The sequence below is a fragment of the Aspergillus pseudoviridinutans genome (genome assembly GCF_018340605.1).
Source record: "Aspergillus pseudoviridinutans IFM 55266 DNA, scaffold_3, whole genome shotgun sequence".
Classification (NCBI taxonomy): Eukaryota; Fungi; Ascomycota; class Eurotiomycetes; order Eurotiales; family Aspergillaceae; genus Aspergillus; species Aspergillus pseudoviridinutans.
In genome coordinates this window covers 254,848-277,510 of record NW_025091283.1, presented here as the reverse complement: position 1 = coordinate 277,510, position 22,663 = coordinate 254,848, and the positions used below count along the sequence as shown (strand labels likewise).

At 48.7% G+C, this 22,663-nt stretch overlaps 5 protein-coding genes across 5 annotated transcripts; 3 read left to right on the top strand and 2 right to left on the bottom strand.

Moving 5' to 3' along the window:
• Positions 1-489: 489 nt before the first annotated feature.
• Asppvi_003826 (uncharacterized protein) lies at positions 490-5,635 on the bottom strand (the record flags this gene model as incomplete). Its single annotated transcript, XM_043299783.1, has 3 exons — positions 490-4,833; positions 4,918-5,174; positions 5,221-5,635. 3 exons carry the CDS (start codon positions 5,633-5,635, stop codon positions 490-492), a joined length of 5,016 nt encoding a protein of 1,671 aa, XP_043155718.1.
• Positions 5,636-5,889: 254 nt separating this feature from the next.
• Positions 5,890-6,993, top strand: Asppvi_003825 (uncharacterized protein; the record flags this gene model as incomplete). The annotated part of the gene is made up of 4 exons (XM_043299782.1): positions 5,890-6,396; positions 6,450-6,549; positions 6,605-6,810; positions 6,865-6,993. 4 exons carry the CDS (start codon positions 5,890-5,892, stop codon positions 6,991-6,993), a joined length of 942 nt encoding a protein of 313 aa, XP_043155717.1.
• Positions 6,994-8,855: 1,862 nt separating this feature from the next.
• Asppvi_003824 (NADPH oxidase family protein) lies at positions 8,856-10,061 on the top strand (the record flags this gene model as incomplete). Its single annotated transcript, XM_043299781.1, has 3 exons — positions 8,856-9,617; positions 9,679-9,874; positions 9,928-10,061. The coding sequence occupies 3 exons, from the start codon at positions 8,856-8,858 to the stop codon at positions 10,059-10,061; spliced, it is 1,092 nt and encodes a 363-aa protein (XP_043155716.1).
• A 2,014-nt stretch (positions 10,062-12,075) lies between these two features.
• Asppvi_003823 (uncharacterized protein) lies at positions 12,076-14,226 on the bottom strand (the record flags this gene model as incomplete). The annotated part of the gene is made up of 1 exon (XM_043299780.1): positions 12,076-14,226. One exon carries the CDS (start codon positions 14,224-14,226, stop codon positions 12,076-12,078), a length of 2,151 nt encoding a protein of 716 aa, XP_043155715.1.
• A 5,427-nt stretch (positions 14,227-19,653) lies between these two features.
• Positions 19,654-20,095, top strand: Asppvi_003822 (uncharacterized protein; the record flags this gene model as incomplete). Its single annotated transcript, XM_043299779.1, has 2 exons — positions 19,654-19,896; positions 19,943-20,095. The coding sequence occupies 2 exons, from the start codon at positions 19,654-19,656 to the stop codon at positions 20,093-20,095; spliced, it is 396 nt and encodes a 131-aa protein (XP_043155714.1).
• Between the last annotated feature and the right edge of the window lie 2,568 nt (positions 20,096-22,663).

Here is a 22,663-nt window from a genome sequence, read left to right as displayed (position 1 = left end):
CGGTACAAATCTGGCAGGATGGCTGAACCTGTACAATGATAAACAATATGTCCGAGTTGAACTTTCTATTCGCTGAACATCCACCAAAGCATGCGGAAGATTACACTTCTCGCCGGTAAGTAATTATCCTCACCGTTCAGCTTGAATGCTCGATTGCGCATTGCAAGGCATAATCCTGGGATCCCTTGTTCTAGGATAGACGATGTCCTCAGAATTAGTAATTCTAGAGACTACTGAACCGGAGACTGCTCCTATCCCATGACAATGTTTCCCCGGAACAAAAATGTGCTCGGTTCATACAGGCTGGCACAACCATGCACCCAGATAAACCGCTATTCGGTGAACAGATGGTTCCCAGAAATGATCAAACGAGGATTTCTAAGTTCCCAGATTAGGCTTTCCTGGGATTTACATTCCTCGGACAGCAGTTCCTGGGAATCAGCCATTCGTCAGAATCGCTGACCTGGGATCGGTCAGCCGCCTTTTACGCTAGGGGCAGCTTTCATAGCACTCTTGGGCCTTTTTAAGCAGTAAGTCAAAGTCGACTCCCTCAAATTCGACCTCCGCCCCAAGGAAGAAGACTTTTCCGCCGTCGACAATATTGGTCTCGAATCCTGAAGGGTTCAGGAAGCCAAGCTTCGTCAATTCTCCATTTAGTGCGCAGAGTCTGCCACGCGCGCAGAGTTCTCGACCCTTTTGGAGTGCTCTCCCTGCCTCAGTATAATGAAGTTCTCTMTCCCACGTTGCGGTGGGCTTTCCATCAATAGTTTTGATAATGAACACGTATTGGTGCTTCCGTTGGGTGCGGGTCATGCGTCGAGGGGGTTCCCCGACTCGGCTCCTTTTTCCCCTCGATTTGTTTTTTAATGTAGACGGGTCGCCCACTGGATCCTGTTCAGAGGTAGGAGTCCGCTTTGTTTGCAGGTCAGTCACCTCCGCGTCAGAGCGGTTTCCCTGGGCCGTGTTGAATTGGCCGCTTTCTACGCGACTACGCACTGCTTCCGCACCCTTGATGACCGACTTTGCTCTATTCGTCACGTTCGCAAACTGCTCAGTAATCTCTTCGAATCTCTCGTTAGGCCCACAACATTTCTCAAAATCCTGCTCAGTGACTTTAAAGAGGTCTTCCATGGTCTTGAAAGCATTCCGGGTTATTTCAGCATCGTTGAGGGAATGATGCGGTTGGATTTTGCCGACAGCGTCGCAAGCGCGGTCATACACTTCTTGTGCTGTTTCCTTTTTTTTAGAAGCCAAAGCTCTCGACCAACTGATCTCAATGTCTTGGAGCATCTGGTGAGCCTTGGTTTGATTTTCTTTCCCGAATTGCAGGCATTCCCTCGTTTTCTCAACCTGCTGGAGAGCCAGTTCAGGTATTGCCCCTTTGGAACCCTCCTGATCGACCGTAGATTTCTTCAATCGATCAGCTTCATTCATTCCCCTTTCCGCCAAGTCGACAGTTTTGTCTAAATATTCCTTTGCTTCCCGAGCATCACGGACAACGATCAACCATAAATCTATGTCGTTGCTTTCGATTGATTTGTCGGCCAAGGTAGAAAAATTCCCGAATGCCATCTTTTTTGCTTTCGTGTAATCACTTGTCTTTTGTGCTACACAGTAGAAAAGATCGAACGCAGCGGTCAGAGTCTTTCTTGTTTCTTCTTCAACTTCAGGCACACGAAGATTCACTATCTCCGCTAGCCGTGGCTGATCACTGTCGCAGACCCTGTCGAGTATGGAAAGAATTTCATTCCCCATTTCTTTGCGAAGGCTACATGTTTTATGTGCCAGGTTTGACACTCTATGAAGGGCCTCCTTTGCAACATCGTGAGGTTGGGTAGGCGTCCACTGGGACAGAACTGGTTCACACTGTTTGGTTGATAAGTCTTTCAACTTGTTGGCTCTCTGTAGGAAACTTTTCATCTTCTGGTCCGCATTCTCCCAAACATTCACGAATAGCTGCCCGGCTTTAGCTGCAGATTCGGCTTCCTCTGCTGAGGTCGTTGCGTCGTCTGCTCCTTTTTGTGAGTGTTCGCGGAGATCATGTGGCCCTTTTTTTGCCAGCTCAGCAACAGCCTGCAGTTGTTTAGCCCAACGCATGGATTCGTCTGCCGCTTTCTTCGCCGATTCTATGGCTTGCTTGGCTGCGGTCAAGCTCTCAGCTGCCCTCACTACTTCCAGTTGATGTCTTGTCTCTGAAGCCTTCGACTCGACTTTTTCCAACAAAGGGGAAATTTTTGATTGCAAGGTCTCAGTCGTTAGCACGGAAAACTCGTGCACACTTTCTCGTTGCCTTTGTATACATCCAAGCAGATTCCCCTGCTCCACGTTCCGCTGGGCAATATCTTTCCTAATATTCAAGTAATCATCCCAGATGTCCGCTTGAGTGTCCAGGGTAATTTCCAGGGATAAACTTCTGTTCTGCACTCGATCCACACTGTTGCTATGTGCTTCCTGCATTTTTTGCATTGAAAGGGCGACACCGTCTAGATGATCGATGGCCATAAGATCACCCATTGTCTGCAGAATACTGTCTTCAATAATCTCTTCGAGGCTTTCCCGGTCTTCTTGAAGGGCGGTGCGAATTTCCTCAACAGAACTATGAACTTTTTCGTAGTTTGATTTCATCTTTTCGAGGGCAATCTTCTCAGAGTCCAACTGAGATTGGATTTCATCCTTTCCGCGGAGCATAACCGTCGCATAGTCCGCCTGTAGTCTTCCTCTAACGTCTTGGATCTGCTTTTTCGATGTCGTAAGTGCGTTTTCTGCTTCCCCTTTAAGCATCTCAAGTCTTGTTGCTGAAGTTTGTTGCAGACTTTCGCACTCTCGTGGACTAAGTGAGGGAGGCTTTCCGCCAGCCTCTTGGAACGCCCCATGGACAGTTTCTAGTTCTTGCCATATTGCATTGACCCTAGTGCTTGCAGCATCTCTAATGTCATTCAATAATTTGATTTCTGTTTCAAGTGAGGCTGGCCTGGCAGAAGGACCGAGTTTCGTGTTTAGATTCGCCACTGATTGCTTGATGGTATCAATATCTGAGGAGCAATTTTCGAACTTATGATGAAGGTCAATCAGACAGTTCCCCAGAAGGTAGACTTTAAAGCCCCCAATCTGTTGCTGTAGGGGCTGTATATGGGACGTGACATTGGTCAGAAACGTGTCCACCTTCTGGTATTCTGTTTTCGAAGAATCGAAAACAGCTCGAGCACCCGCAAGAGTCTGTACAGCCTGCGCTCTACCCTCGGATCTCCCTTCTCCATTCCGAGTGAATGCCGACAATTTTTGGATTTCACTTTGTACTTTGACATTAACTACGTGGATGTGCGATTTTGCGCTTTGTATATCCGAGCATCGTTTGGTGACTTCTGCCCCGATTGCTCCCAACTTCCCACGCATATCGATGTCCGTAGGTTCAACGATAACAGCATCCAGCTTATGCAACTCAGTCATAGCACTTTGCTGATCGGTGAATTGTGGATCGTCAAACCGAGGACCAAGGTCATCAATATCATCTCGCAATTTGCACAAATTCTCCGTCAAGGCCTCTAACTCCGAACGCCAATCCCGAGTTTCTTCGGGCGTCATAGGAGGCTCGGTGGGGGGCATGGTTGTTGCTTCCGTAGTCTCCGACGGCATTGTTGGACGGGATCCTGGCTGTTCGACTTCCGCTCTATGCATTGATGGGCCGGGTGCGCTCTGCTCTGTTCCTGAATTAGCCTGCGGATTCATGCCCACGGCTGGTGTCGCCGGGTGCCCGGTTTCTCGCTGGGGCGTCGGTACAGGCATCGTTGTGGATGGAGGCATTGTCGTAGAAGATGAAGCCGCTCCAGACGAAGGTCGATTTTGTGCTCTGGACGTGGGCGATGACCAGGCTCCAGAGGTTTGACCACGACCACCATCCCTTCTAGGTCTTTGACGACTTCCCAACACAGAGGATGGCAAATCGCCGAAAAATGAGATATATATATCACGGAGAATGAACGCCGAGTCCAGCTCGTCACAATCCGATGTTGCCTGATGAATCCGGTCCAGGAAGAGCGATTTCCTGTCTTCTCGAAATGTGATTGTGTAGGGAATGCCGCAACGCTTGAGCTCAATGGTTCTATGGCGGTCATCAAATTCGTACCAGGGGGGATATTCCGGCTCAAAAGGACGGCTCGTAAGTTGACTTATACTGTTAGATGTAAAGCCCAGGGCCATGGCAAGCTGAGCTAGCTTGTATCGCTCGTGCGGATGAGTCCACGAGCGGCGGACAGTTGCTGGTTTATGGCCCTCCCCTGGGCTGCCGCTACAACTTCGCAAAGCGCACAGCCACAGCTGTCGGTAAGCTAGGTCAAACAGCAATTCTTCATCGCCACTGACTTCACGCTCTTCCCCGTCTGGTGTTTGAATCATGATGCTACCCGTGTCGCGGTGTCGAAACATATACTCCATCCTCTCTCGAAGCGTGAGTTTCCGCTCTCGGTCGTGGCCCATCTCGGTATCGTCAGGGCCCCACCATTTAGATTTGTCAATTAATTTTTTCATTCGATTCGCACCGAGTCCAAGAAACAACACATCCTGGAAGAAGAGGCCGAATGAAGGAATTCGCCCCTTGTAACTTAGCAGGCGGTTGTTGATCGCCTCGCGTTCATCTCTAGAGAAATCTGCCAAAACTGCCCCGCTCAGCACAAGGCCACTAACCGTTGTACTGTCTGCCGCGCTTACGCCCGGAGCGAGGCCTTCCAAGAGCTTTACGGTCTTTGCGTCGATCAGCTTCATTTTCCTATTATCATTTTGTGCGACTGTTGTTGCCCAAAAGTCCCAGAGGCCTCGCTGCATGTAATGGATGATTTCCTGCTTAAATTAGTACTCCGTCGTGCAGTTCGGGAAATGACCCAGAACGTTGTCACAGTTACAAGCTAAAATTTTGTTCCACACACTGAGTAAAGCATCGTTATGCAAGAGTGCTGGGATGGACAGAAACTGATCAAAGGCCCTTTGTACTCGAGGGTGTTTCTGAAGCATAAGGAGACACCGCACGTCACTGGGGCTAAGCCGGGCCTTCCATCGACGTGCGGACACTTGATCATTGATTCGCTGGTAGTGACGCATTTTCAGATATATCTCTCCTTTAGTCTTCGGGTTCTCGTGCGCGAAGGCTTCGGACTGAATGGTGCTCAATTCGTTTGACAGGCCTACAGTTGTAAGCTTGGGGGATACACCTATGAGGTTTGCAGTCACCTTCCAGGTAGAAATCCACTATCCACCATCGCCGGAATGATGGCAGAACCTCACGAGCGGCTTGAATCCGATGCTTGCCATGAAGACACTTTAGCGGTCTCCCGGTAAAATCCAGCGTAGGGTACGAGTCGGGAGCTTTTTCACGGAATTCCTGGAGTGTCAGGCCGTGTTGGTCAAGCACCTGCCCGAGATCTGAGTGGGAGATGACAACCTCTACGTGGTTTTCCCGCTGTAGTGGGTAAATGCCGTACACTCGAAAGACTCGGCGTAGTTGCCTCACTTTGGCTCGGTCCAGTCTGGCCTTGGAACCGACATCAATATGTCGTAGCTGGACTTTCGCCGAACCCAGAAAGGCATGATGTCTTTCTTTCGCAAGATCGCTGCCATTCAGGTCGAATCTGTTATGTCTCGACATATGAGTGTCATATACTGTATCTTCCTGTAGCGCTTCCCTTCAACGAGAGATTCTTGGGAACGCTTCGTTTATGTAGCTGACTTGCGACGGTGCACATCTTCGACGCGTAAATAAGGAAAGTAGGACCGAAATACACGGGCCCATGCTAGGGTGGGCCCTCATTTTTCAGCGGTCTCATACCAGATGACGGGTTACCAGTGCTTATATCTATGACTCTGCTCTTCCCACCTTCTCTTCGGATTATCGTTTTCGTGATGGAGCCCTCCGACTCTAAAAGGATCACTCAATTTGTGATTGAGCGCCCCCTAGAAAGGGCGTCCTCGTTGGGCACAAGTCCCAACGATGGACCTATGATCCCAGCACCAGCTGTCACTCGTCCGAGAAAAAGGCGGTTTTCGCAGGACTACATCGTGCCTTCTTCCGTAAATAGGCCTATTGTTCGATACCAGAGCCCTTGGGATTTCTATGAGAGAGGAATGGAGGTTAAGTTGGACATGTGGCATTGGATGACGAAACGCCGGGACGGCACAAAAGGCGTGTTCGCTGTTCGAACTTTTCCACAGGAGGGTTCAGAACTGGTCCTCAAGCGATGTACAACTTTGGCTCACCCTAACCTTGTTGCTTGTTATGAAGCTTTTCGAATGGAGAGCGCGAAAGAAAATCTCTTCGTCGTGTCTGAGTGCTTGCTATTTTCTCTGGACCATGTGGTGGCCTGCGGGGAGATCCCGAGTGACGGAGAGCTGGCCTCCATTATGGGCCAGGTGACCCCTGCACAGCTGAAAGATTTTATCAAAAAGATGTTAATTTGCTGCAGATTCTCGATGCGCTTTCGTACCTTCACTCTCAGTCACTATCCCACGGCTCTTTGACGTGTTCAAACACGCTTGTGGGGCTTGGCGGCGTGATCAAAATTGGTGAGCGGCCTCTGACCTCTAAGGGACAGGACACTCGCTAATCGATAATGGGTAGCCGGTTACTGGGGTTCTAATAGCGCTCTCGGGACTTCGGGGAACACGGGGGACGTCAACGCAGCCGGGCACATCATGATGCAGTTGATGCAAGACCACCAATCCACGGACGGTAACATACGTGTCGTCGACAGTCAACGGAGTGTGGAAGCTGTGGACTTTCTAGCCGCCATTGAGTCAGGATCATCAGCAAGCGAATTGCTGAAGGTAGGGGACAGATCCTACCATTCAAACGATGTTTGGTATAGTGACCGCTTCTAGCACGAGTATTTGGCCGTCGGGGATGGCAAACCTAAATGGAATCCCAGTCAATTGAGCTACCTGCTGAGTGTTACGGCGTACTCGTCTCAAGTCTGCTACAGAAGGCAAAAGAAGCAAAAGAGGCTATAAGGCTTGTCGCGATACTGTATGAAAGAATACGAGCAAACGAGACTCCATGTCTGATGGCACTACGGACGTCCCTCAGATCGGTGTTTTGGTAAGAAAGCTATATCAAGTGGTTCCTGTTTGTTGTCATAGCCAGTGATTATTGGTTTATCCATATGCTGCTAGACCTTCTACAAGTAGTTTCCCCACAATTCTCGTCGATCTATCCTATATAAATTTATGAGGAATCAGGAGTGCGGTAGCTGGGCGAGCAGAACTGGAAATGTCTTTCTAGATCTGTGGCCGAGACTGTGACACAGTAATGACGGTGGTGAAGCTCCATTAGTCCATGCTTCTAGGCAATTCCAGGCGTGGCCCAGCATGGCGAAGCCCGTTGCATCCGCCGCCACTTGACAGTGGCACTACTGTATTGTACAAGTGTGCAATAACAGGACAATAGACATGACATGGTTGACAGATTCTAAGTCCTGTTTAGGAATGGCCGCGCTGTAGTGAAAAAGCAGCCGGTCTACAGTACCATGCCTAAATCCATGAATAAGTGTTCGATGTGTGTCTTTCCAAGATGGTGCTTCTTGTGCACCCTTGAATACCACATTACACTACCCCCCGCTTTTTTCGAAAGGTATATATGTTAATTGGGGGACGACAAAGTTTCGCTATTGTGGGGCAGGTCGCTTTGCGGTCCCCAAGCACCTTAGAGACTGATTCTCGATGACTATCTGCAGCCTTATTTTTACACAACGGGCCACTGCACAGCTCCAAGGGAAGTCCTCGCTGCCGATTTAAGGGCAGTTGACTCAACTTGGGGGAACTTCAATGACGTAGTTTTTGAGATCATGATAAGATAACCTTCAACTTCCTAAGTCTCCACTGAATTTCTTTTCGTGAGGGCCCGTAATCTGCGAATCAGCAGGGTGAAGTCGTCTGTATATTCCTGCGTGTCTGACATTATAAGAGGACGTAAGCATAAATCTGAACGATGAAAATGCCAAGAACTTATGTTACATTTCCGAGGACATCAATAAATCCTTGCCGCTCAGAGTGCTGGAAACAATAACTTCAGCTTATCGCTGCCGGTACGAACGCACATTGCACGTTGAACATAGAATGAGCTGGGCAGGTTATTCACCGAATACGTCTTGCAGGATACGCAATCTGGAAGGTGAGTTCCTCGATCCGAACGGGGTCCCTCACAAAATTATACACAGCATGAAGCTATTTAATACCATGCAGTTCATTTTACAAAACCGAACCGTTGCGGCGACTTTTTGTTCTCGTATCATGCAGCTCGTCCTGGTGTATGCCATCGGGGTCGGCAGTACAATTACAGCCCTGCTCGTGCTCCGATATCTGCCACTGCTAAAGTCGTGGGCAAGTAAGGTTAACCGAATAAACACTCGGTATATAGTCAATTTGATCATCGTCAGTCGTCATCGGTTCGGCGGACCGTACGCACTGGGAGAAATCATTCTCTACCTGTTGTTCGTTGCGACCAATGTGTTCTTCGTGTGGTATCCGGATGGCTCACTCGAAGCTGCGAGAGGCAGGTGTGGTATTTTAGCACTGGCTAATATGGGTTTTCTTTATGCGAGTCCCAGTATGAGCTCTCTGTCCGACCTTCTAGGGCTCAGGTTACGCGTTTGTCGTCAGTTGCACTGCGCTAGCGGCTGGATGGCCTGTGCGCACATCAGCTTCCACATACTTTTTAACTACATAAACAAGGATCCCGGCTCAATACGCCAAACTTTCCTGTTGTGGGGCGTTATAGTATGTGTTAACACTTTCATCTGCCCCCACCCTTTCGTGCCTTTGTGTGTTCTTATTAATAGTAGATGAGTCGACAGGGTTCCGCGTCTATTCTATGCATGATAATATCATGCCTACCATTAATCCGCCGATACGATTATCCTATTTTTTATGTCTTCCATTACCTCTTGGCTGCCTTGGTGGCCACCGGCGTCGTCTTACATTTGCCGCACGGCTCCGCGGATGCATGGCGTCTAGTCTACGCCATCGCTGCTGTCTTTGGAGCGAATACACTGCTGAAGACCGGCGTAGTGCTCCATCGCAACTGGGCTTTTGCAGGCTCATGGAGCCATGGTGATGTGATGAAGTGTGCGGACGGGAGCCTGCGCATTGAGATATACCCTGGACGACCGGTCATCGTTCAGCCAGGCCAGTATATTGACCTGTGGGTTCCATCTTTGAATCCCTGGTCATGGTTTCAGAGCGCGTCTTTCATTGTTACGTCGTGGTCCACGGAGAAACAGTCCACGCTCCAACTTTATGCCAAGTGCCCTAATCGCCTCCTCGGATTCACGTGGCTCCTGCTTTGGCGGGCGCTGCGCAATTCTCGCCGTAATCTGATGCTTTTCAGCGGCCCACATGGGATCAGTGTCCCTGCTTCCCACTACGAGACAGTGTTGCTCGTAGCAAGCGATTCCGGCATACTCGCTATCAGACCATACGTGGATCAGCTCTTCCACTGTGTGACTAAAAGAACGTCCAAAACTCGTCGTCTTTGCCTTGTCTGGAACGTGACACGACGAAGTAGCAATCACTTCATCGGTGACATTTTCGGGTGGGTTAACAAGCTGCTTCTGAATGATATTAAAGATCATACGAAAGTAAGTAGATATACCCTTAGGACACTTCCTTGGTGTTTCCGCATCAGCTGATGCTTGGTAGATGCTGGCCGTGAAGATATATAACGCCCAAGGGGTTTTGAAAACAAGACCTGGCCAAAACGGAAGTCGGGGAGAGGTAATCCAGAATCAGGCGGATCTCCCCGCTCTCAGTTCTCTGTTGGCCGAAGAAGTCCAGGCACACCAAGAAAGGATTAGGGCAGACGACATGAAAGAACGAGGAGGGATGCTGGTAATGGGTGAGTTATACAAGTTTTTTCCCCGGTTCCGTCTTAAATCTGATTGCGAGAAGCATCTGCGTCCGATACAATCAGAGACAACTTGCGCCAATCAGTCAAGGCCTACCTGGCGGGGGTTCGTCTTGTGGAACTTGACTACCAGCCAACGGACAATTCAACACCGGGGCTACTCCGGCGGTTGAAGTAAATGAAGGAAACCACCGAGAATTTGAAGAGAAATATTCAAGCGAAGAGACATGCCCAGAGTATAAAGGAAAGGGTACTAGTAGAGGGAGCCCAGGTTAGAGTCCGCCAAGGGCATTATTGCAATTTATGTAGAAGGACGAGGCCATGGCACACAGCTCATAGCTTAGGTCTCTAATACATCACCGTCTATGACCCGGTACCTACTTTGTATAGGTGCAGTAAGTAGGCACAAAAACCGCCTATGTTACATGACCTAAGCGTTGTTGTCAGCAACGCAGCGCTGTCGTCAGGAACCCAGGACACACAGAAGACAGAAATTGAAAGAATATTAGCCTGCCACGGAGCTACCTACGAATTTGATGCCACGACAGGTTAACGGCTTGCCGAAAGGTCAGCGCCTACAAGGCACGCACTAATGTTAGACACTGACCATTGTGGAGATGGCTTTTCTGAATTTTGAACATTTCTAGTATCAAGAGGTTCACTTCCCGCCAGCCCTCCGAATCATAACAGCTTCTTTGACTGTGAACAAAGGAAAGTCAACAATGACAACCGCTACCTCCGTAGGGGCGCAGGAGTGTTGTTCTACGCCCGCTGCTTTAGAAAACGAAGGATATTAAAGCATCCTAGAGGTCATCACGTTTCAATTGAAGGACAAATCGTCTACTTCTGGATAGTTTCAATAGTCCTGGACTTGCAACATCAGGAAGTGGTCCGATATTTCGTTACCACTTTAAGTTATAGTGACCTCAACCATGGATCTGATAACAGATTCCTTGCGGATTCTCTCTCTTCCGGTCGCCATCGAAGCATCTTGCGCATGAATTTAAGAAATAACCTTTGCTGTGTGCCTTGCAAGTTCCCTTCTAAGTTCTTCAAAGACAGTGAGGGAATCTGAACTCTTCCTTTCCAATTACCTGGGTGTTCTCTGGTCAGTAGTAGAAACAGACAAACATACTGACAAACGTACATTCACTATCAAAAAGTTCTGTAGCGTAGTCGCTCTTTAGAAGTATATCTTTTGGTGGCGGCCCCGGAAGCGCAATCATCTCAGCAAGGTGATGACTGTCATAATTTTGCTTGGATTGATCCCGCGCATAGAATAGATGTCCTTTTTGGAAAAGGTCCCACGTCTGCAAAAGTTTCATTGTTAGTCCAAGTAGATCAGATCATTATCGTGGTAACTGCAGGGCACCTCAATTGTCAAAATGGGCATTCATTGGTCCATGAGATCTACTTGTGGCCTGCTGCGCAACTGGGGCCGCCGCAGGGAAATTACATTATTCACGAATCAGGCCGCCCTTTTTTTAGATGAAGTACATATTTCCAGAATTAACGAGACGCGATTTGGAAAAGCAGAATGTGCCCGAACGGGAGTTTTCATGAAGCTGCAACACGTTCAAATCATATACGTGCTCCCACATAAGCTATGGACCGGCACTCAACCAACATTGATTTTCTTGACCGAACTATCTTGGTGGATGTGGAGCCTTCTCATAGTCTTATTATCTCCTGGGGTATCGGGAAACAAAAGTCGCAAGGGTGCGGAACACCCTTCTACAACATGCCTGCTCAAACGTACAGAACTTTTACTCAGAGCCGGCCTATGTGATTATGCGGCTTCAAGATACCCTCGGATAATCCCTGCAACTTGGTAGAAGACTTGGTTGAATTACCACGCCATAACGATATGATCCCTGCATCTTGGTTGAATTCTTGATAGAATTACCGAAATGCAGGGATTATTTGAGAGAAATCCAGAGTCCAAGAGAGAAAGTGAGCGAGTCCTCCGTTACCAGTCGAGGACGTAAAAATTGTTGTGATTCAGAGGGAGGTTGATCATTTTTACGCTCATCTAAAAACATGAGGGTTATATACGCGTTGAATATCAGGTTGATTTCCAATCAACTGATCTAATACAGAATGAATTCCGTATACGAAGCTCTATTGTTTACTCAACCGAGCCTCGATTCACAACAAAAATGAACCAGCCTGTAACACCGGTGGCAGCAGCACTATTCATTGCTAGCCATACGCTGGCGAGAACCACCGATACCCCGATGACGCCCTGGCCGGTGAGTCCGTAAGAGTCTGACAATATCGAAATGATACTGTTGACTCGCTGCATTCAGGGCGTCTATTCCATCGTCATCCCTCATATCGACCCGTATATCGTCGTCCAACAGGAACCGTTCCACGACGGCACTTTTCCCCGCATGGGCTGCCCACCACAACGCAGTACGTCCCCGATCGTCAACACTGTTACGGTCTGTGCGGCAGTCACAAAGGATACTGCTGACTACCTGTAGGTCTCCCTGACGCGCGGCCAGAGACAGTGCAGATTCTTTTGAGTAGGTTTGGACGTTGACGTTCAACCGCTTCCCGCATGCAAGCAGCTGCATTGCTACGTTGGAATGACCTTCGGTGATGGCAGCCAGGAGCGGTGGCAGGTAGGCACCCCATCCTTGGTCCATGTCAATGCCTGGACACTGGAGCAGGCGACAAACTACCTGGGTATGGCCCCTTCTTGCCGCTAAACAAAGCGGCGGAGCTTCTTTGTGCTCGAGCCCGTTTACCTGGATGTTTGGCCGGGTGAGGAGCAACTCCACCGTCTCAACATCGCCCTGGTCCGCTGCCCAACCGAGCGGAGTCCACTTCTGGTGGTCGGCGACATTTGGATCAAGGGTCTCCTTCGTTAAGAGCCGGCGGATAATGCTCATGTCGCGTCCCTGGACTGTATGATGGAGAGATGTAGATCGATCCGGGAGGGGTCTCTCGATCCGGCTGACGGCGTTGACGTCCACATCCGGTTCATCCAGTAGTCGGGCGGCAACTTTATAGTGGTGACCTCCTGTGGCCCACCAGAGCGGGGTGACACCATTCTTGTCTTTGGCGTTGATGTCGATGCTCCCCTTGGCCAGAAGCAGCTCGACCACTTCCAAATACCCTCTTTTAGCAGCTTCGTGCAGGGCCGTCAATCTCCAGTAGTCGTGTGCGTGCACATTGATTTGCGGGTGGCCCAAAAGGACCTGGACCACTGAACTATATCCTGCCTCAGCTGCCAGAAGCAGTGGCGTTCGCTCATCTGCATCCTTCTCGTTCACGTCCCATCCATGGCCGAGCAACAGCCGCGCCATCTCGCTCCTATTCCAACTGGCAGCCAGGCATAGTAGCGCTTGCTCGTCACTGCCATCACCATTTTCATCGACCATGAAATCGGAATAGTTACCGTGGTAATTTTTCAACAACATCTGCAGTATAGACGGCTTTCCCTTCATGATGGACTTCTGAAGCGGAGTAATCATTTCTATGTCTGGAACACTACTATTGGCACCATTTTCTAGAAGAACTTGGACGATTTGTTCATTTCCCAGTCGAACGGCATGCCAAAGTGGTGTTCGGTCTGTGTTATCTCGGACGTCCACGTCGGTTCCTGGGTGGCCCAAGAGTACCGTTGTAAGTTCCGTCTGGCCATTTGAGACGCTGTAATGGAGAGGTGTGCGGCCATAACGGTCCCGACAGGACACGTTGAGGTTTTCGTCTCTGAACAAGATTTCCATCATCTTCTGGTCTTTAGCGGATATGACACGAAAAATGAGGGGCCGCCCGTGTTGGTCGAATGCATTGACATTCACTCGGTGGGTCTCCAAGAGATGCTGCACGATTCGTCTATGTCCCCCCACAACAGCCAGACTCAGGGGAGTAAGGCAATCCTCTCGATCGGCGATGTCGACTTCGATGTCGTCGCACCGTAGTAACAGTTCAACAATATCCGTATGACCAAGGTATGCTGCCCACCACAAGGCACATTCTCCTCTTTTGTTCTGGAAATTGACGTCGATATGGGGCCTGGCGAGGAGAACATCGACAACCGCTGTCGATCCGTGAATCACGGCGTCCACAAGCGGCGTGTTGGTGAGATAGATAGCGTTTACATCGTAATGGTATTCGACGAGCATTGTCACAGCCATGAGCGGCCTTCCATTTTTTGCAGCCCAGTGCAGCGCCGAAGCCTCCTGCTGCTGGATATTGAAGTGGTAAAGCGTTGATACCAGCACCCAATATGTCCTCTTATTGACCCGAGCAAGGGACGAAATGTCGCGCGCACAGTCGAGGCTCTGCGCAATAGACAGAAACATTTCATTTGGAAGGACCAGGAGCGACATGTTCTTCAGGATCTTTAGACTTCCGGTCACACAATATACATAAGAAAGTAAGTGACACTCTGACTTGTTAGTGGCTGTTCTGCCAATCGACCTCTGGAGGGCTGCTCTGACTATTCATATGTTAAATACAGAGCATTGATGAACTGCGCCAGACAGATACGACTATTTATAATCATTTCCTGTCCATCCCGGAAAAATTCGGCTGATAGAATGTAAGAGCAACTCGGGAGTAAGTGTTCATTCGTTCCATCTTCATTACGCCGAATACCGCACGATAGCGACCTTCTCACGAAATGGGTTTCGGTGTCACAGGGCAATGGTACTGTACGCTTAGAATTGTCCGGCTCTCTTCCAAGTGTGCGCGAAGCGCTCCTGCAAACTGGGCTCGGCTCGGTCTCCTAAGAAACTTCAGTAATCATACTTGTGTGACGGCACGATGCCTCGCTTCGCTCGATTTCCCCGTTGCCGCCTTGTTCCTTACCAGTCTCTAAATGCACCTGCCTCATGTCTTTGGAGTCCCATGATTAATCCAACGTCCCTCGCTTCAGGTAGGGATGATAGGGCCCAAGGATATTGGGCCATTCTCTAATTTACCCATGGCGTGAGTAACTCATATGTACTACGAGACCCAAACAATCGCGAATATAGGGAGATAGCTGTGGCAGAACTTTTAATGTGGCTGAAGAAAGGAGAAAATGAATCGAACGGTTTCAATCTGGCACAACGTATTCTGACTGGAAAGAAAAAGAAGATCTGATTACTATGGGGAGAGCTTTTGGTTGTGAGGATGGCTGTCGAATGTCTCGTGCAGTGAGTAGCAGCGCAGCCGTCTGCTTGATCGACGTGGAGCACGCAGCGGAGACTGTCCTGAGGCGACCCGTGGCATTAATGATGGACTCTCTATGGCACCCATGAGCAGTTGTGTTCAAACTCTCAAACTTATTGCCACGGGAGACGAGTAAAAAGCACAGACGCATCGGTTGTCTCGACTTCTGGCCGGCGAGACGGTGTAGTTTCCGTAGGCAGTAGGAATGGGACGACGGGTGAAACTTTCTAAGTTGATCGAAGTAGACCGTGCATAAGCCAACTCTTCAGACACCCCAAACGGTTGTCTGTCTGCCGCTGCTCACACATGAAGTCCATGGAGTTCTCTGTTGTTGAACTGTACCGTGTCAGATGGTACAGCCTATATCGCGGTTGTTCTGGACATGGCTTAGCTTGGGAGGGGCACCGACAGGCTGTCTCCGTTTGAGATCCATAACACGGCCAGAGCAGGACAAGGGCGAGAACATCTCAAGCGGATTAATTTTGAGGAACCAGTCGAGCGATGGACTGCAAAAAATAGGCTTCTCACTTCATCTTAGCATGGAGCACGAGAAATTAGCAAGGCTACAGTCAGATATATCAATTCTATAAGGAAGTGCTTAATTCTGGCCATGAACGAATAATTCCACATAACAGGGCATGTAGTCTTTCCCCTACTAGCTTGGGACTGCGGTTAGCCCTCATCCTTGCAGAGTGAGGAGCACAGCTGTACCTCTACGAGGGAAGAATGGATTCAGATTATGAGGTTTCATCCAGCTATATGTAGCTGTGACTACACAACAGACCGAATCCCTTCAAGGGGCGAACATAATTCGGGGAGACATGGCCTCGACTCATGGCGGTAAAGCTGTCGATAAAGGTGAAGAAAAGGAGCTTTTATTTTCCATTCTTTTCTTGTCATATTCACAGTTCCGAGAAAGACGTCCTTGCTTGCGTGGTGGGGGCCGACTCGAAGTTTTCTCCGCAGAGGCAGCAAAATCCTCTGCTCTCCACATGTCTTGAGAGATAGCCTTGTACTTTTGCTACGCTACTCTCCGAAGGTCATATGGTAAGCCCCAAAGCTCCGCGAGCTGATAGATTGACGCGTGCCGGCCGAGATCATCGTATGTGTCTGTTTCCGAACCCAACGTCAGCTCGCAGTGCTAGCATTATCGCCGCGGATTCCGGCGCACCTGGCATATTTGTCTTTGGGCACGGCTGCTCTGTGTAATCTTGGCAATAGATAAGCTCAAGTGTCCTCCAAATGGTAGGGATGCTCCAGCCATTGAGCACTATGTCGCCGGTTTTCCTCGGAAAAAGGTGGACTGTGTTCCTAAACCGTGCTGTGGACGGGTAGCCTCACGTCGTCGACGACAAGAACGACATCTGTCCCATCCCGTGGCCCGAGAGCGCCCCATCTCTTCCTTCTATTGGCTATCTTCCTCAATTCAAGGAATCCTGTAGACATAGTGAATATCAGAAGTGGACGGATAATTGCGACTTTAATCAAAACCATTTCAGCGGATGGTCGACCACTGCGAGAACAAGAGTCGCCGTCTTTTATACAGCTCCATAGTCGGTTCTCTTCCAAGTCTACGTTTGTCTCTCCCAAGCTGCCAAATGTGTCCATCAGGCCTCCACACTTTGCGGAAGGTAACCCCGTTGCGTGCCACGCTCACGGAATTGGTCTTCCTTTTCCTCGGAGGAGGTGGGTGCGTGAGCTACACACTACAAACTTGGCACAGTGAGGGATTACTGGAATGATGGACATTTGTTTAACTAGGGCGCAGTACGACGATTTGTGGATGAACAAAAAGGAAAGCCTCATGCATTTTGGGCAGCCGTCGTTGGGGCGGCTAGAAAGATGAAAGGGTCAATGCATAATATCGTGCCAGGTAACTAACTATAGTTAGCTAACTAAGTAATCTTGATGACAGAGACATCTACACGCGTGCTATCAGGTACTTCGACTATCGTAGGCGGCAATTACGCCAGTTGGACGCAGGTAAAGATTCTTCATTCCAGAAACAGGTGCTGTAGACGGCCGATTGAAATGTGACCTACCGCAGTATCTTTCTCTTGCTATATCTTCGCTAGAGTTGCACGAGTTTCCAACAATTTGGCATTTGACTGCCATATTCCTACTTGCAAATGCATTTAAGTGGACGCCCGACTGACCGTCCGAGTCAGGTAGTGCGCTAGATGTGGCTTATGTCTCGGTGCTCACTTCTCGTGCTCAAAAGTTCTGTCGTAATTCTCTCAGAAGCGCAGTATTGTGTAGAAAGACCAATGTAGGGGGCACAGTTGAATAGATAGAGCTGTTGCGGCCCCCGTTCGAGCAAGTAAGTGCGTCATATACCTCAGATTGACCGTTAGTATGCTCACGATCAGTAAAAAGGGGAACGCTTGATCGACGATGATGCGCTCCACGATTCTTTGCTGATGCGTTGACAGAGACTCCTCACTCGAAGTGGGGTTCATGAAGTATCAGAGCGCTTCGGTATTTTTATGACCCACAGGAATGGAGGCCAGACGATCCAAAGCCGGCAATGTTCAACCCGGAATGGTTGCGCACATTTAGTCAGGGTAAGAATCTGTCCGCACCGGGCTCCAAGATTTAAAATGTCTGGTGTTTGTATGTGGCCCTACTCCTGCGATAGTCTGGCCATACGAATTCTGCGGAAACTGGAACACCAGGCTACCCACCAGATCGTTGAAAACATTGTGGGAAATATATAATGTTGAGCCCTCCTGAAGCACAGTTGCAACTGTAAGCGCTGACATGCACATCTCACGGTTTAACTTTGGTGCTGATATGCACGCGGCCGCCGAGCAAAATTGGCCCATCAGATTTACCAAGAGTAATGAAATTCGAGTATCAGCAACATCGTTGAACAAGTCCATCTCTAATTAAGCCATCCGTAAATCGTCCGCAATCTGCTCAATGAAATATTGATCGAGAACAAGCGATAGGGGCCAAACCATTCAACAGAACTACTTGTGCCCGTCGCCCCTGTCCTTAACAGGAACATAGTTTGTCCTCTCGGCTGGCCGACCTTGGTTGAGCCGGCACTGGCATGTCCAATATTGATGAATTCCGTACTGGGACAAGGGTCCTGTTAAGGTTACTTGGAGCTACTTTGGTTCCACATAATTATGGCCCCTGCAATTCCGAGCCTTAGGCTCGTCACTGAGAAGCTCCGACTGCTACCGGATAGTAATCAATCGCTGTACATTATCGGTTCAAACGCTCCCAATCATGCGCTATCGATGGGATGCCAAACCGCCGACAGGTGGCTGTGATATGAAGGAGCAACCAATTCTCCATATGACTCAGACGTCTTGGGAACTGAAGCAAATTAGTCCCTACTCATTATGACTACTGCACGTTCGTGCAGTACAAATATTCCTGGCAAGGGATCATTCCCTTGGTGACTATGCATGTCATTACGTGCGCATTGGAATAACTGGAAAATAATGTATCACCTTTCCAGGAAGACGACAGAAACATCGAATCATTGCTCACAGATCATGGGCACCTCAGCAGGTGGTTAGGCTCCGTAATTCATAACTGGTGGACTACGGTACTCAAAATCGATCATTTGTGATCGGCCTTCGATTTCTTTTTCCTGCTGGACTAAGGCACAGCAGGGACAGAAAAAGGAGCTTGTGCAATCTCCCAGACACGAGCCTGGAATTGCAAAATTGTGCCTTATTTCTCGTCGTCCAAGCATTAGAGGAATCCAATAGAGCCCACAGCAACCTAGGAGTGAGAGACAGACGCACTAGACCACGACAGCGGTTAGCGTATAATTCGATCGTAAAAATATACTTCAAAATACCATCTTACGTCACTATTGCAACCAGAGTGTGCCTTGAAGCGCCGATCTTTAAGGCGAGACTGCGTTTTGCCGAAGAGTAGACAGGGCGCGATGCACGCGTACAGACCTATACATCAGCAGCGGATGTACAGTCAGTCAACCCAGGATAGTCAGGTGAAAGGTCATGGGAGCATACATGTACCACACGGGGTAAAACAATCCAGAATGGAGTAACTCCATGTTGCAGAAGACGACGTTGGCACGGCTGAGCGAGCTGAAGTAGCCATAGACAACGCGGAAGCTGGTGATAGACAGAGAGACGACCGATTTCGTGCTCGAAGTAGGACTGCCCACAAGCAGTGGTCTACTGAGTCTTTGTAGTATATGCCAAAATTAAGTGAATGGAATTTTCCTATCTCTGAGCGCTTAAGGCCAATCGCCCACGGGAACGACGCACTTTATAGTTAGAGGACCAATGCTATGTCAATGTTGGTTGTGGCTGGATATACACTGCTGATACCTGTTAGGCCGCAGTGAAAATATGAGCCCTCCAGAATATGCCTAGTAAGGGCCCGCCTTCTTAAGGGGACATTCTTCTTTTAGTGTTCGAAAAGAACATTATCTTCGACAGAGCCTTTCGAATGGGCATGTTGCGACAGTGGCACAGCGCACGTTGTGTGACTAATAATTCTAGATGCAAAGCAACTGGTACTGTATGATATAAAGCACACAACCCTTGAGTGCGTCAAGTGCGCGTTTCAATTTCGAAACCGAGAGCCAATCTCGGGGAAAAGAGGATCTCATGGCGGAATTTCAGCAGCCCTGGGACAGCTACAACGATCATGGATTGGAGATCTTGAGCGATGGGACGGACATCGAATCAATCTCGGAGTTGGAGTCAGTATACTCTGCGACCGAATCGGACAAGAACTTCATTGCTGTCGATGACTATATCGCACCAGAAGAACCGGACCCTAGTTATTCTCCAAGTGACTCAGAATCGTCATCGTCACAATCATCTCTGGATATTGCTGAAAATTACTCAGTAAGACATTTCTAGTGTGCACAGGACCATCGACTGATATTTCCAGTCCACTATTGGGGAAGCCTCGGAGGTCAACCTCCTTGCGGAAAGACACCAATGGATACGGGGGGAACTGAAAAAGCAGGTCTTGATCCAGTGTTGGGTTGATGACACTCGCGTCCAGAGCCTCTTAGAACTTCTACATGTGTTGCATACCTGATGGACTGTTACTCTTTTGATGTTCTCCTCACGAGGTAGTAATATAAAATTTCCCTGGTGTAGGATTGATGACAGAGTGCTCCATCTTAGGGTATGCTTGAACTACTAACGTACTCATGTAGTATCATTGCAGGCAGATGAAGCGTCATTGACTGATTAGCCTGACTCTAAGAGCCATCTATACATTATATGAGTATAAACTAACGATAATCGGCTAGCTAAAGATGCCATAACAACCAATGATTCAGGCTCTTCTTCCCCGCCACATCAGACGGATAGTCCTTGGTAGCTCGTAATGACCACTACTATAATCCCCTTATTAGCATGTTCATCCTCCACGTAGGACATGTACCATGAAGGACCATCGCTCATTCTGCTTCAATCTACTCCAGAGGAATTCTGCATACAGATATGGCCGCCAAAAAAGCTTTCTAGATGCTATCATGACAGTGGCCAATGAGTCAATCCTGACTGGGAGGCTGTCATTGGGCTTGTACAGAGGTCAGAGGTAGATTTATTGAACGTGGCCAAGTTGGTCTCATGCGATTGACTCATAGGGCTCGACACGGATTAAGATACCTAGCCTAATTTTGCAACAACTTTCCCGGCCATTCAAGTTGAAGTATATCTTTCCGGAGATAATCAAGCACCCTCCACAGCGTATATTTACCTCTTCTGCACTGACCACTCTCTAAATGTTGAGTAAGCCCACTAAGAGTGGTGAACAGTTTTGGCCGCACAGAATCCGATGCCTTACTCTTGTCACCTGGAAACTCTGTAGGGCATCTGAAGGCCTTCTCAGCATGTGCAGCCGATGAAATGTGTGCAGATAAAGCATTCAAATCCTTGAAAACCCTTTCATTGCCTGTTGCGAGACACAGAGGGCAGAACAGATTTGGAAGGTATGCTGAGCTCTCAGCAGTACATGGAAATGATCGCCTCACGAGCGACGACATCATTGCTCCTAATGAAAGCTCGTTTCCTCCATCATCATCATCGTCCCCGCTCCATTCATCAGGTGTCAGAATGGCCAAATCCGAGACGCTGGATATTGATGGACTTCCAGTCATGCTGCTGAACATTGTGTCCAACGAGACGATGTTGGTGGTGAGGATGCGGTCCTTGTCGTAACGATGCAATGTCGAGTTTACCTTATGTCGAGTCCAGCCAGAGGAACAACTCCCGCTCTCTAAGTGGTGAAAGAGTGCGGAAGGCGAATTGAACGTGAGTCGGCATGCATTTCCCAGGCAGCTTAGTTTGGCCAGAGGTTTGTGAACGGTAGATTGTCGATGCTGCCTGAGTGCGGTCTCAGATTGAAATCTCTTCTTACACTCTCCACAGTCATGGGAGGATTTTGTTTCTGTCTTGCAGTGTTTTTTATTACGAAGGTGCTGCCGAAGAGCTGTCTCATTCAAAAACTCCCGATTACACGGGCAGCAACGAAAGGTCACTGTATGAGCATCTCTTTGGTGATCGGCGAGAGCTGATTCACTGCGGAATTGTTTGTTGCAGAACTTGCAGGCCCTCAAGTCCAAAGAGACTTGGACAAGTGGCGGTTGGTGAGTTACAGGCGGGGTCGGTTCAGTGGTAGGCTGTCCAGCGTAGTCACAACCTGAAGAGAGATGGCAACGGGCACATTTGAAATGATGTTTAGTTTGCTGGTGCCTAGCTCTCGCGGCGGCAGACTCAAACTTCATCGGGCATTGTGGACACTTAAAGTGGTGGACATCGATTGTATGCGCAGCAGCTCCCTCGCTCGTTCTGAAGGACTTATGGCAAATATGACAACAGTAAGGTTTAGGTTCAGCCATGTTGTCTGCGATTAAGAGAATCTTGATGATACTTCAGTTTGATGATGGACTAGCGCCGATTAGATGGCATAGATAATTCGAGTATTCCAAACATAAGGAAGTAGTAGGTTTATAAGTTTCCGAAATTGACAAATGCACCCTTTACCTATCCTGCGGTAATCCCGGATAGTACTGGAATGAAGGGGGAGGGTGTCACATTGACACTCTCCAGGTGTCCTGGCATATACATTCCACAGCGTTCGCTTTCGTCTGCTCCTACTGCAATGAGCAACTGGTTGGTATCCTCGTCCGACAATTATGTAAAGCTGGGAGCGGAGGATGACAGAAGTATAGACAGATTTTAGATCGGCTTTCCAAATCCCAGTATGTCAATTCCGGTTCGGGCTATCTTTTACGGAATGTAAAAGATTGCTACGAAGCCTTGACAGGTGAATAACCAATGATTTAGCACTTCCTGGCATTTCTAAAGACTCTGATCTTGAGGCTCTGGGAAACTCGCCTTTATAGACTCTGGAGCTGCTACAGTTTCGGTCTATTCCCGCTAATCTGAAGGCAGTTGGCCTGTTAAGCCACAGTATCATTCACCTGCCAGCAGGCGTGGTAAAGGAAGATGCTACAGTGGCATGTCAAATGTTTGAATCCAATATATTTACCGCTAGCCTGATTAGGTATCATAGTTCCCAAGAACTAGCAGTCATAATAGTCCCACGAGGGATAATATCATGCTATGAAGCTTATAATGATTCTATCAGAAATAT